Genomic DNA, 14400 nt, shown 5'->3' with positions numbered 1-14400 from the left:
TCTCTCTCTGCCCCTTCCCCCTAGGCACACTCTCTCTTTCAAAAATAAATGAAACTTAAAAAAAGAAAAGAAATACTGCAACCAACATGTTTGACAACTGTCTCCTTATAGTTTGTGTCACTATTGGGAATTTTACCTTGCTTTTTCCTTGAATTCTGTCTTTCACATGATTACTATGAGTGCAATTCTATGGGAAATGCTATGAGTTTGGGAAGTTGATCTGTCTTCCACAGCATGTGTTCTGTCTTTGCTCAAAGATTTTCTGCCTTCATTCTTGTACCTTTCTAGGTAGATGATCACGTCTCTTTGCTTCCGATCCTGGTATTCCTTTTTTCTTTAACAATCCTCAAGCACCTCTCCTGGCTTTCAGTCCCCTGCTAATGAACAGCCAAGACAGTGAGTAACCTTGGCTTGTTTCTGATTCTAAAATAGTCTATTTAGGGGTGCCTGGGTGGCTCAGTCAGTTAGGTGTCCAACTTCAGCTTAGGTCATGATCTCACAGTTCCGTGAGTTCCAGCCCTGTATCTGGCTCTGTGCTGACAGCTCAGAGCCTGGAGCCTGCTTCAGATTCTGTGTCTCCATTTCTCTCTCTCTCTCTCTCTGCCCCTTCCCTGCTCGCACTCTGTCTCTATCTTTCAAAAAATGAATAAACGTTAAAAAAAAATTATAAAATAATGCATCTATCTGTCTCCCACTTCTTGTACTATTTCCTAGTTTGTAGCATGTATTCTTAGTTAACTAAGAAAGTCTCAGTTGATTTGATGTTGACAAAGCTTTAAAAAAATCCTCAAGATATATAAACATGTCATCATTATGCTGTGTATTAAAATAATATAATGTATGTCAGTTATAAATCAATTTTAAAAACCATATAGGAATTGAACTTTAGCAATCCAGGATAGCTTTCTAGATTGATATAATTATATGACATTTCCTTTTTAACTTATTCATGTGACTGACTATATGATAGGTTTATTCTGAATCATCCTTGTCATTCATGGGATAAATTACGCACCCTCATTCCCTTTCTGATCTCACCAGATGCAGCACCCGTGCCTGGTCAGAACTATAGCATGGTGACTGAGTTCATCCTCGTGGGATTCTCTAACTTCCCACGGCATCTCCTGCCTGCTTTCTTCCTGCTGTACCTGCTCATGTACCTGTTCACGCTGCTGGGGAACCTGCTCATCATGGCCACAGTCTGGAGCGAGCGCAGCCTGCACACGCCCATGTACCTCTTCCTGTGCGCCCTGTCCACCTCCGAGATTCTGTTCACCGTTGCCATCACCCCTCGCATGCTGGTTGACATGCTCTTCACCCACCGCACCATCACCTGGACGGCCTGTGCCAGCCAGATGTTTTTCTCCTTCACGTTTGGCTTCACACATTCCTTCCTGCTCATGATCATGGGCTACGACCGCTACGTGGCCATCTGCCACCCCCTGCGCTACAATGTGCTCATGAACCCCCGTGGCTGTGCCCGCCTCGTGTCCTGGTCCTGGGCTGGTGGCTCGATCATGGGGATGATGGTGACCCTGATAGTTTTTCACCTCACCTTCTGTGGGTCTAATGTGATCCACCATTTTGCCTGCCACGTGCTTTCCCTTCTAAAGTTGGCCTGTGGGAAGGAGACATCCTCTGTCACCTTGGGTGTGATCCTGGTGTGTGTCTCAGCTCTGATGGGCTGTTTATTCCTCATCGTCCTCTCCTATGTCTTCATCGTGGCCGCCATATTGCGGATCCCCTCTGCTGAGGGCAGGCACAAGACCTTCTCCACGTGTGTGTCCCACCTCACGGTGGTCATTGTGCACTACGGCTTTGCTTCCATTATCTACCTCAAGCCCAAGGGCCCCCATTCTATGGACAGTAACACCCTGATGGCCACCACCTATATAGTCTTCACCCCCTTTCTCAGTCCGATCATTTTTAGCCTCAGGAATAAGGAGCTCAAGAATGCCATAAAGAAAAGCTTCCAGAGAAAATTCAGTCCCTTAATCTCCTAACACTGGAGGAAACATTGTGGTGAGGAAATATGACAGAAGGGCTGAAAATAATAACATTGTCTCCATAGGACTATTGTAGGGGTTCAATATATGTAAATACTGAAAAGATATTATTGGATGCACCCATAGGTGTTGGATACCTGCTAGGTATTTGTTTTTCCCCAATTTGTGTGCCCCCTCTTGCATAGGCTCTACGGACCATGATCTCTTGTTTAAGACCCCATGTGATCAACTCTATCCCATTACTTCTAAGAATGTGTTATCTACCTATGGGCCAGTGGGGGGCATCACATGGATGTATCTGGGCACCGATGCCAATGGTTCTTGAATGGACAAGCAAAGGAGGATTTTCCCATCTTCCTCTATAAGGATAAACAACAATAAGCATAATAATAAATGCCACCATCATCGGGACTTTTCCTATCAGGCTCTGTGCTCAGTGTTGTATAAGCATATCTTTCAATTACGCCAAGTGCACAAAAGAAAATACATTATTTCTGTCCAAGAAGATGACTGAATGTGTATAGTTCCTTCTGTGTTTTGAGGGGATAGACTTGAAGGAGATTTTCTGTTGAGCTGAGTCAAGTGAAGGATGTCAGAAGGCAAAGTGGAGAAAGAAAGAGACAGAAAAAGGAGAGAGGGTTCAGTGCTTGAGTAATGACATACACAATGCTTAAAGGGTGTGGCTATCTGACATCTTAAGGAGATCCTTTTACCTTTTCCCCCATATGCTTTCAGTAAAACATCAATTTGTCACTACTATGTTTGCTTGCAGCTATCTGGAGGATGTGTTGGACGGCACAGTGCTATCTCAAGATGGCACAGAGAAAGGTCAAGGGTGTAGGTACCTCCTTTACGCTGATGAGAAATGTTGGTGGGGGGTCACACAACATGTGAGTGAAGGGGTCACACGCAACTTTAGGTGTGTCTGACTCCCATGCTGGGGTTGGGAAACCATGTCTGAAGCTCCAGGAGGGGGCCTTCCATTGGTGTAAATTCTTACTTAAACTGTGGTCAGATATTTGAGCTGCAGTCAGAAGATGTTTTACAATACTAATCTAAGGATGGTTGCCACATATGAGTACCTGCCACTTGCTAAATGCTGTGGGAAGGGTTTCCTATACATTCACTCTTCTAAGTCTCAAAATAAATTATCCTTTCTCCACATTTAGATATGACCCACATCTATCACTAATCACATTTTTCAAATGTGAAAAATGCAAATCTGTCCCAGGCCACAGCACCATGGAGGCAGGGAGGAGGAATCGATTACAATGTGCATGTGTGTGCCGTTGGTGATCAGGAACCCGCCTCCCTCAGGTGTCTACAGACAGAAGTGAGGTCATGACTAGGAGGAGAAGGCTGTCATTAGAAGGAAGAGAACCCTTTCAGGGAAGGAGGGCAGGTGCAGCCCTAGGCACACACCCCTTTCACACAGCCAGAGGGAAACACAGACTCCAAAGGAGTTTATGAGACACTTTGTCTCATGAACACTGACAACGAGTGCTTGGCAAAACCGGCTATGGCAGTTTTGGGGTTTCATTCATTATTTTGCTCATTATCGGTGTTACTGACGGATGCCCCCACCATTCCTAAGATGTGCTTCTCCAGAGCCTGTGGCTGCGTTCCCTTACCCAGCAAGAGGGAGTGTGCAGATGAGATGCAGTTAAGATCTGAGACAGGGGGATTACCCTCATCACCCAGATGGGCTGCTATAATTGCAAGTGTCCTTAGACAAGGGGGCAGGAGGGGCCAGAGACAGGGAGCAGTAGGGGATGTGACACCGGAAGGAGGAATCGGAGTAGCTGAGGCAAGAACCACGAGCCAGGGGATGCGTGGTGCCCTCGAAGCTGGGAAAGCAGGAGACACATCCCTCCCCGGATCCCCTGAAGGATGCAGCCCTGCTCACACCTGGACTCACACCTGGTGACCCTGATTCAATTCTGGCCTCCAGCATAGAAGAGGATAGATGTGTGTGGTGTCAGGGCACAAGGTTTATATGCTTTGATACAGCAGCCCCAGAAACTGACTCGTGAAATGGCATCTTGACATTAAAAGTTATTGGGTTTCACTTTACAATTAGTTTCAAGCCAGATTCTTAGACCATTCTTCTTTGTGGAGAAGACCTGGGGCGTTGAGATGGCTCTCGAGAAGTGCTGAGTGTCCTTGGAATTCGGTCAACAAAGGTGAAGGAGTCCCGGGAGCCCAGCTGCAGGGTTTGCTCATTGGGGTGTGTTTTGAGGACTCACCTGACCGTGTAGCTGCAGGGGCCCCAGCACAGGGCCTGGGGTGCGGTGTGCCCTCAACCAACACTATCGGAGCAGGCGCTGGAGGACAGGAGGAACGGTCTCCGTGCTCGACGTGGACCATGTGACTCAGGAGGGATGCTCACCCTCCTGTGTGATGGGGCCCCTGCATTAGAATAAAGACACAGCATCATGCACATCCTCAGATTGACGCTGAGTTGCAGGGGCTGAACTGGGGGAAATGCTTACCCACAGGACAAACCACCAGGGATCCTGAGGTCTGGGTCTCATCTCTTTAGATGGAAAAGGGACATTTTTACAAGGCCTCTTTTAAGGTTTTTGTGTTAGTCAGGGTTCCCCAGAAAAGCAGAACCACTGGAATGAATGTGTATATATGCGTGTGAACATATATACGTAAGTGTATATAACATATAACATATGTAATAATGTTACAGTATGTTTAAATTCATCTTTTTACTGCTTGTTGCTATTTTCTTTTCCGTGACCAATCTCAAAGCACAAATAACATTTTGTCCTTGGTACTCTAACAAGTAGTCTTGTGGCTAAAGACTAAGTGGTTCCAACTACTAAGCTCATGTGATACAAGATGTATAATTTAGTTTACAAAGTATAATACTTGAATTTTTATACTAATTTTTAAAGAATACAAACTAAGGTCTTTTTTTATTTAAATTTTTAAAAATATTTTTATTTATTTTTGAAGGAGAGAGAGAGACAGAGCATGAGCAGGGGAGGAACCGAGAGAGAGGGAGACACAGAATTTGAAGCAGGCTCCAGGCTCTAAGCTGTCAGCACAGAGCCTGATGCGGGGCTCGAGCTCACTAACTGTGAGATCATGACCTGAGCTGAAGTTGGATGCTTAATCGACTGAGCCACCCAGGTGCCCCCAAACTAAGGTCCTTAAAATACACACCCAGAAGAGAAAAGTGGCTATGCAAACCAGTACCAAAATAAAAAGTAGATTATTTTCTACAACAGCCCATGGACTTTCCCCTGTTCTCAGCTTTGGGGACAGAAGCCAGAACTGGAGATGGCAGGGGGGATCTGCATGTGGCCATAGCAAGTGAGGATGATCACAACGACCCCAGCGACATGCTCCCCACCTGCTCCTTGTGTGACCCTCCATCCACTCGTCAGTTCCTTAACCTGTGCCACAAAGCACTTCAAAATTCAGGTGAGAGGCGCCTGGTGGCTCAGTCAACTAAGCATCACGTCTCAATGTAGACACTACCAATTGCCAAAGTCTCTAAATTGCAGGCTGGGTCTGTGACTCACCCTTAGGTTCTGCAGATCCCTAGGCTGCCCTCCTCACACCTCTGACCACTGTGTATTGTCATGTTTGGTTATATGACAGGTTCTCTCAATGAACCATGAAAAGGGGAGAGCAGAGACTTAGTCCTGGGTCATTGCTAGATCCTAGCACCTGGAATATTTCCATACAAAATAAGCCTGGAAGAACATTTCTTTTTTTTTAATTTTCTTTAAAGTTTATTTATTTTTGAGACAGAGAGAGACAGAGCACGAACGGGGGAGGGTCAGAGAGAGAGGGAGACACAGAATCCGAAACAGGCTCCGGGCTCTGGGCTGTCAGCACAGAGCCTGACACGGGGGTTGAACTCATGAACCGTGAGTTCATGACCTGAGCCGAAGTCAGACGCTTAACCGACTGAGACATCCAGGCGCCGCTGGAAGAACATTTCTTGACTATACACATGCTAAATGAAGGCAAAGTATTGTGAGAACAAAGAGCACTCCTTTCTGCTCATGATCAGGAGCTATGACTGCTACGTGGCCGTCTGCCACCCCATGTGCTACAGTATGCTCATGAGTCCCTGTGGCTGTGCTGTCCTACATCCCAGGGCTGGGCTGGTGGCTCAGCTGGGAATGACAATGACCCCAATGGTTTTTCATCTCACTTTCTGTAGGTCTTGTGTGATCCACCATTTTGTCATGCTGGTTGACATGCTCTCCACCCGCCGCACCATCACCTGGACGGCCTGTGCCAGCCAGATGTTTTTCTCCTTCACATTCAGCTTCACCCACTCCTTCCTGCTCAAGATCATGGGCTACGACCGCTATGTGGCCATCTGCCACCCCCTGCGCTACCATGTGCTCATGAGCCCCCGCGGCTGTGCCCGCCTTGTGTCCTGGTCCTGGGCCAGTGGCTCAGTCATAGGGATGATGTCGACCCTGATAGTTTTTCACCTCTCCTTCTGTGGGTCTAATGTGATCCACCATTTTCTATGCCATGTGTTTTCCCTCTTGAAATTGGCCTGTGGGAAAGAAACAGCCTCCGTCACCTTGGGTATCATCCTGGTGTGTGTCTCAGCTCCGATGGGCTGTTTATTCCTCATCATCCTCTCCTATGTCTTCATTGTGGCCACCATATTGAGGATCCCCTCTGCTGAAGGCAGGCACAAGACTTTCTCCACATGTGTGTCCCACCTCACAGTGGTCATTGTGCACTACGGCTTTGCCTCCATTATCTACCTCAAGCCCAAGGGCCCCCATTCTATGGACAGTAACACCCTGATGGCCACCACCTATACAGTCTTCACCCCCTTTCTCAGCCCGATCATTTTCAGCCTCAGGAATAAGGAGCTCAAGAACGCCATAATGAGAAGCTTCCATGTTTTCATGTGTATGTTAGTCATCTGGTGTCTTCTTCAGAAAAGTTTCTTCTCATGTCTTCTACCCATTTCTTACCTGGGTTGTTGAGTTTTGGGTGTTAAGATTGATAAGTTTTTAAATTTTTTGTAATGTTTATTTATTTTTGAGAGAAAGAGAGAGAGAGAGAGAGAGAGACAGAATGTGAGCAGGGAGGGGCAGAGAGAGAGGGAGACACAGAGGCTCCAGGCTCTGAGCCATCAGCACAGAGCCTGATGCAGGCCTTGAACTCATGAACCGTGAGATCACAATCTGAGCTGAAGTCAGATGCTTAACCAACTGAGCCATCCAGGCGCTCTGAGTTCGATAAGTTCTTTATGGATTTTGGATATGATTCCTTTATGAGATATGTTATTTGCAAATATCTTCTCTCATTCCATAGGCTGCCTTTTGGTTTTGTTGATTGTTTCCTTCTCTGTGAAGAAGCTTTTTATCTTGATGAAGTCCCAATGGCTCAAGTTTGTTTTTGCTTCCCTTGTCTTCAGCAACGTATCTAGTAAGAAGTTGCTATGGCCAAGGTCAAAGAAGTTGCTGTCTGTGTCCTCCAGGGTTTTGATGGTTTCTCATCTCACATGTAGGTCTTTCACCCATTTTGAATTTATTTTTGTGTCAGGTGTAAGAAAGTGGTACAGTTTCATTCCCCTGCATGTTGCCATCCAGTTTTCTCAATACCATTTGTTGAAGAGACTGTCTTTTTTCCATTGGATATTCTTTACTGCTTTATCGAAGATGAGTTGGCCATAGAGTTGTGGGTCCATTTCTGGGTTTTCTATTCTGTTGCATTGATCTATATGTCTGTTTTTGTGCTAGTCATATTGTCTTGATGACTAGGGGTTTGCAATATAACTTGAAATCTGGAATTGTGATTGCCTCCAGTTTTTTCTTTTTCAGGATTGCTTTGGCTATTTTCAGTCTTTTGTGGTTCCATACAAATTTTAGGATTCTCTATTCTAGCTCTGAGAAGAATCCTGGTGATATATTTTCCTAGGGATTGCATTAAATGTGTAGATGGCTTGGGTAGTATACACACTTTAATATTGTTTGTTCTTCCAATCCATAAGCATGCAATGGTTTTCCATTTCTTTGTGTCTTTTTAAATATCCTTCATAAGTCTTCTATAGTTTTCAGAGTACAGATCTTTTACTTCTTTATTAGGATTATTCCTAGGCATCTTATTGTTTTAGTGCAATTGTAAATGGGATTGATTCCTTGATTTCCTTTTCTGATGCTTCATCATTGGTGTATAGAAATGCAACAGATTTTTGCACATTGATTTTATATGCTCAATATCGCTCATCATCAGAGAAATACAAATCAAAACTACAATGAGATATTACTTCACACCTGTCAGAATGGCTAAAACTAACAACACAAGAGACAACAGGTGTTGGCAAGGATGCAGAAAAAAGGGAGCCCACTTGCACTGTTGGTGGCAATGCAAACTGGTGCAACCACTCTGGAGAATAGTATGGATGCTCCTCCAAAATTGAAAAATGCAACTACCCTACAACCCAGCAATTGCACTATTACCCAAAGGACACAAAAATACAAATTTGAAGGGGTACATGCACCCCAATGTTTATAGCAGCAGTATTAACAATAGTCAAATGATGGAGAGAGCCCCAATGTCCATCAACTGATGAATGAATAAAGATGTGGAATATTGCTCATACACAATGGAATATTACTCAGCCATCCAAAAGAATGAAATCTTGCCATTTGCAACAATGTCGATAGAGCTAGAGTGTATTATGCTAAGTGAAATAAGTCAATGAGAGAAAGACAAATATTGTATGATTTCACTCATATGTGGAATTTAGAAAACAAAACAGGGGTGCCTGGGTGGCTTAGTCAGTTGGTCATCCGACTTCAGCTCAGGTCATGATCTCACACTTTATGAGTTTGAGCCCTGCATCAGGCTCCGTCCTGACAGTGCAGAGCTTGGAGCCTGCTTTGGATTCCGTGTCTTCCTCTCTCTCTCTGCCCCTCCCCCACTCACTCACGCTCTGTCTCTCTCTGTCTAAAAAGTAAATAAAGATTAAAAAAAAATTTTAAACAAACAAAACAGATGAACACATAGGAAGGGAGGGAAGAGAAGGGGGAGAAACAAACCATAAGAGACTGTTAATGATAGAGAACAGACTGAAGGTTGATGGAGGGAGGCGGGTGGGAGATGGATAGACAGGTGATGGGCACTAGCAGGGCACTTGTGATAAGCACTGGATGTTGTATGCAAGTGATGAATCACTGAGTTCTACTTCTGAAACCAATATCGCACTGCATATTAATAACTAAAACTTAAATTAAAAAAAAAAGAAAAGCTTCCAGAGAAAATTCAGTCCCTTAAGCTACTGTTGGCCAGTTTAGTGATGAAGAAATATGGTAGAAGGCCTGAGGACAATAACAGCTATCTCCACAGGAATGTTGTAGAGTTTTAGTCTATGAAAATACACACATCCATAGATGTTGGATGCATGCTGGGTATTTGTTTTTACTCAATTTTTACACCCCTCTTGCATGGCATCTAGTGACCATGATCTCTTGTTCTTGACCCCATGTGATGAACTCCTTCCCATTACTCTGTCTAAGGATGTGTTATCTCTCTATGGACCAGTGGGGAGCATCACAGGGATGTGTCTGGGCAATCACAGGGATGTGTCTGGGCAATAACGCACAAGGTCTTCTTGAATGTTCATGCAAGGGAAGATTTTCCCCTCCTCCAACATAAGGATAAAGAAAATTAAGCAGGGTAATAATATCTGACCCCAGAATTGACCCTTTTCATATCAAGCTATTCATCCAGTGGTTTATAGTATTGTCTTTTAGAGTATGACAAATGCACAAAAAAATTAAACTATTATTCTCTAAGAAGATGATCTATTGTTTACAATTCCTCACTGCCTTGGAAGGGATAGACCTTAAGGGAGGATTTCTGTATAATACAGGGTTCAGGGATGCCTGAGTGGCTCAGTTGGTTAGGCGTCCGACTTCAGTTCAGGTCATGGTCTCACTGGTTGTGAGTTCGAGCTCCGTGTCAGGCTCTGTGCTGACAGCTCAGAGCTTGGAGCCTGCTTCAGATTCTGTCTCCATCACTCTGCCCCTCCCCTGGTCATTCTCTCTCTCTCTCTCTCTCTCAAATATGAAAAATAAAACTTAAAAATTTTTTTAAAAAAACAGGGTTCAGAGGGTGAAGCAGAGAGAGGAAGGGAGAGACACCGGAAGAGAGAGAGAGAGAGAGAGAGAGAGAGAAAGATAAGTAGTGGGATAGGAGTCCTGAAAATGATCTGAACAAGAAGTTGGATGAAAGTGCATATGGGGCAAAATCTGGAAAAGGCGTGAAAATGAGAAGGAAGTTGGTAACAGCACAATTTTCACATGAGGAAGGGAAAGGGAAGGGAGAGTGAGAGAGAAGGAGGGGGGAGAGGAATAGGGAGGAAAAGAGAGAGAGAAAGGGGGGGATCAGTGCTTGGATAAGAACATAAAGCATGTTGAAAGGGTGTTGCTTTGCACTCTCAACAATAGCTAAATTATGGAAAGAGCCTAAATGTCCATCAACTGATGAATGGATAAAGGATTGTAGTTTACATACACAATGGAATACTACATGGCAATGAGAAAGAATGAAATATGGCATTTTGTAGCAACATAGATGGAACTGGAGAGTGTTATGCTAAGTGAAATAAGTCATACAGAGAAGGACAGATTCCATATGTTTTCACTCCTATGTGGATCCTGAGAAACTTAACAGAAGACCATGGGGGAGGGGAAGGAAAAAAAAAAAAGGTAGAGAGGGAGGGAGCCAGATCATAAGAGACTCTAAAAAACTGAGAATAAACTGAGGGTTGATGGGAACGTGGGAGGGAGGAGAGGGTTGGTGAGGGGCATTGAGGAGGGCACCTGTTGGGATGAGCACTGGGTGTTGTATGGAAACCAATTTGACAATAACTTTCATAAAAAAAAGAACATGATCGCAGATATGTCTTTATATAACAGGTTAGTTTGTGTATGTACATTTCTGTGCTGTTAGCTGAAAAGCCCCCAAATAAATGATAACCCACTAGCAAAAAAAAAAAAAAGGGTGTTTCTTTCTGACAAGTTATGGAAAGTCTTTTCCCTTTTTCCCCACATTACTTTCCATAAACATCAATTTCTCATTCCTGAGTTTGGAAGAATCTATTTGGGGGATTTGTTGTAGGCACAATGCTATCTCAAGATGCACAAGGAGAGGTCAAGGGTATGGGTACCCCCTTTATGCAGATGAGAACAGTTGGTGGAGGTCACACAGCATGTGAAGGAAAGGGTCACATGGAGATTGAGGTCTGTCTGACTCCCATGCTGGGGATTGGGAAACCATAGGTCTGAGGACCCAGGAAGGGGGCTTTCTGTGGATCTAAACTAGTACTCAAAGGTGAGGCCAGATATTTGAGTTGGAGGTAGAAGATGTGATGTAATGTTAAACCCACAGCTACCAGTCACCTCATGAGCATACAAGACTCTCTTCGGTGGTCAATAAACAAGGACAACACAGGAGACCAAATATTTGCTTGGTTATATCACAGAGAGGCTTATGTTGATGTGGACCCTCAGGCTCGGATCACCAGGACGACAGGGATAGGGTCGAACTTGACCATGAGGCGAGGTGGGGCAATCCAGTGTGTCCAGGAGACATTGAACACTTCTATTGACAAGGAGAAATCGCTCCCTATGACCCAGCTCTAAATTACCCTTATTGTGGGAAGCCCTCCAGCTGCCTTGACCCCAGGGCAGAGCCCTGGATTCCCATTCTGGGCTGCTGCAGCTCCTTCTTCCCCTCTGACTGTGCCCTGACCCTAAGGGGTTGAAGGCATTTACTCCAGTCCTGTCTCCCCCAAGACTGGGAGCTCCTAGTCCTCAGCAGGGACTGGGACTCTCTGGGCAGACAGAGACAGCAGGGAGTTGTGTTGGAGAGTTGGAGGAAGGAGTAGAGGCTGCAGGTCCCAGAGGCCCTCTGATGATCCTTCTGACCTCTCCAGACCCTGAGGACAGCACTCCAGATTGGTGTTCCAGAGATGCTCTAGGGAGCAGCGTGCTGGGAAGCTGCGGCAGGGATAAAGCACACAGCATCAGTTCCAGGAGCCCAGAGGTCTGGTCCCACACCTGCCGCTGTGTGCTGCTGATAGAATAACACAGGAGAGCATCTTCTTCCCTGCCCTGCTGGCTACTTCCTGGAAGAGGCAGCCCAGCACAAGGGGGTCCAGGAGGGACAGGGTAGGTGGCAATATTCAAACAGTTGTCGGGAGCAAGACCCAGACAGGAGATGGGAGCAGGGCCTGATAGACGGGTCATAAGACAGGCTCTTACCCTTGCCTGTGGTCTTCTCAGGTGCTGTTATGGGTCCTGGGTTCTTACCCAGCCCAGGGCCCTAGAAGCTTCTAGGCCAGTGGTCCTCAGCCCAGGGTAGTTGGGCCCCACAGGAGACATGTGGGCATATCTGGAGACATTTTTGATTGTTGTGACTCATGATTGGAGGGGATGCTACTGACATCTGATGGGTTGAGACCAGAGATCCTGTTAAATGTTATATAATGCACAGGACAGCCACCACCCCAGAGAATGATCTGACACCAAATCCCACACGTACTGAGGTTCAGAAACCTTGCGTCAGGTGTGTATCTTGCCTTGGCCGTTGTGTTCTGAATTGCCTGAAGGTGGCCTTTGCTAACCTGGAGGTGAGCCTCGAGGGGAGGCAGAGAGGTTGAGCTGGATTCACTCCTGGATGCAGGTGTGTGACATGAGCTCAGCACCTGTGGGTGAGCCATCCTCTGTGAGACCAAAGTAGACGAACTCTCTCCTGCACCTGTCGGAGGAGATGGGGGAGCCCAGCCCGGCGAACTGCAGCCACTCCACCAAGTGGCAGGTGGGAAGGCAGACTGTAGGGTGAGGCAGGGGCCAGGCGAGGAGGCAGAGGTTGGACCAGCCACTTGTCAAACTGTGTTGTCAATTTACCAGAGGTCCTAAAGACCCCACTGAGGTCAGAAACTATGAGTTTGGAATGGGACCAACTGGTGCATCTGGTACAGACTGATGACAGGAAAGCAGTTTGGAGAACAGAGAAGATATCAGTGTCAGGGATAACCACCCATATTAGGTAAACATGGAGCCCTTTCAGTGAATCTTCATGGTTCTTCTAAAGATAGTTCTCTGCTTACTCTCATATTTCAGTTGGGGAGAGGAGGCTCCAAACTGGAAAGTTCTTTCTCAGATACACACAGCAAAAACTGGGGCTTGAGCCCTGGCTCTGATGTCTGCACACCTTGGGTATATTTCAGACAATTGTCTCTGGAAGTCAGAGTGGAGTGGGAACAGAGGAGTAGCCCGGAGCAGTGAGGGGTATAGGTGGAGGATACATTAGGGTTCACTGTCTGTGTTGCACGTTCTGATGTATAATGGCATGTATCCACCATTACAGCATCCTACAGAATAGTGTCAGCTGGTCTATTTTCAATATGCCAAAATGTTACTATGCTGGAGCATTCATCTGCTTTTTGCTTCATTCATTCAACACATTTTACGGCTTCATTTATGCTGCTGTGTGAGCATCGAACTCCTGGCTGGGGCTGCAGGGTCCTGCCCCCAGCCCACGGGTCCTGCCCCCTTCCAAAGAATGGACAAGCAGGCTTTCCAGTTCCCCACTAAAAGCAATGCTACAGAAACACCCTCTGACATGCTCCCCTGTAAATGCCTTTGAGCAATCGCGATAGATGTTCAGGAGCACATGTGCTGGGGCACAGAGCACGTGCGCTCTTCATTTCCACTATTCTGCGCTCTCACAGGCCGTGCACGAGGGTTGCATTCTCCCCAAAACTGATCAACACCAGGGAGTTTCTAACTTGGGGCATTGAATAGATATACACTGAATTTCCATTGCATTTCCCTTCCTTTGTCTCTCTGTCCCTCTCTCTTTTTTCTTATTAGCATGTTTTTATTGGCTCTTACTACACCCTCTGTGAGCTATCTCCTCATACCTTTGCTAAATTCTGTTTTATGCCTTGCTCATTTCTGTATCAGGCTTTCTGCTTTTTGTACACATAATCGGTCTCTTGTTAATTCTAGATTATATTCCCCAGTCCTTTTTTGTACAATGAAAATGATTTTTCTCACCTTTCCATCTCCCGTTAACTGGATCCAGTATATCTTGTTGAACAGAAACACATCGTGCTGATGTTTTCATGTCTTTCAAAACCACCTCATGTTTGTGCTTCTGAAGTTTGTTTAAGAAGTCCTTCTCCACTCCTACATCAACAGAAGTATTTTCCGACACCTTCTCCTATTACCTTCAGGGCATTGTGTTTCATATTTAAGTCTTGAATCCACCTGGATTCCACCTGTGTGTATGGCCTTAGGCAGAAATTCAGATTTGCTTTGCTTCATAAAAGGGCCAGTGTTCCCACCACGGACTCCTAAACCATCCATCTTTTCTCTTG

At 45.5% G+C, this 14400-nt stretch overlaps 2 protein-coding genes across 2 annotated transcripts; both read left to right on the top strand.

Annotated features, from left to right (window-relative positions):
* Nucleotides 1-1058: 1058 nt before the first annotated feature.
* On the top strand, nucleotides 1059-2003 carry LOC102957706 (olfactory receptor 10H3-like). Its single transcript, XM_015540316.1, has one exon. It carries the CDS (start codon nucleotides 1074-1076, stop codon nucleotides 2001-2003), a length of 930 nt encoding a protein of 309 aa, XP_015395802.1. The 5' UTR covers nucleotides 1059-1073.
* Nucleotides 2004-6160: 4157 nt separating this feature from the next.
* LOC102957416 (olfactory receptor 10H3-like) lies at nucleotides 6161-9304 on the top strand. Its single transcript, XM_015540315.1, has 2 exons — nucleotides 6161-6901; nucleotides 9266-9304. The coding sequence occupies exons 1-2, from the start codon at nucleotides 6161-6163 to the stop codon at nucleotides 9302-9304; spliced, it is 780 nt and encodes a 259-aa protein (XP_015395801.1).
* Nucleotides 9305-14400: the final 5096 nt, after the last annotated feature.

Source organism: Panthera tigris, chromosome A2 (assembly GCF_018350195.1).
Source record: "Panthera tigris isolate Pti1 chromosome A2, P.tigris_Pti1_mat1.1, whole genome shotgun sequence".
NCBI lineage: Eukaryota > Metazoa > Chordata > Mammalia > Carnivora > Felidae > Panthera > Panthera tigris.
The sequence above is the reverse complement of the archived record's forward strand: the minus strand, read 5'-3'. Positions and strand labels throughout refer to the sequence as shown.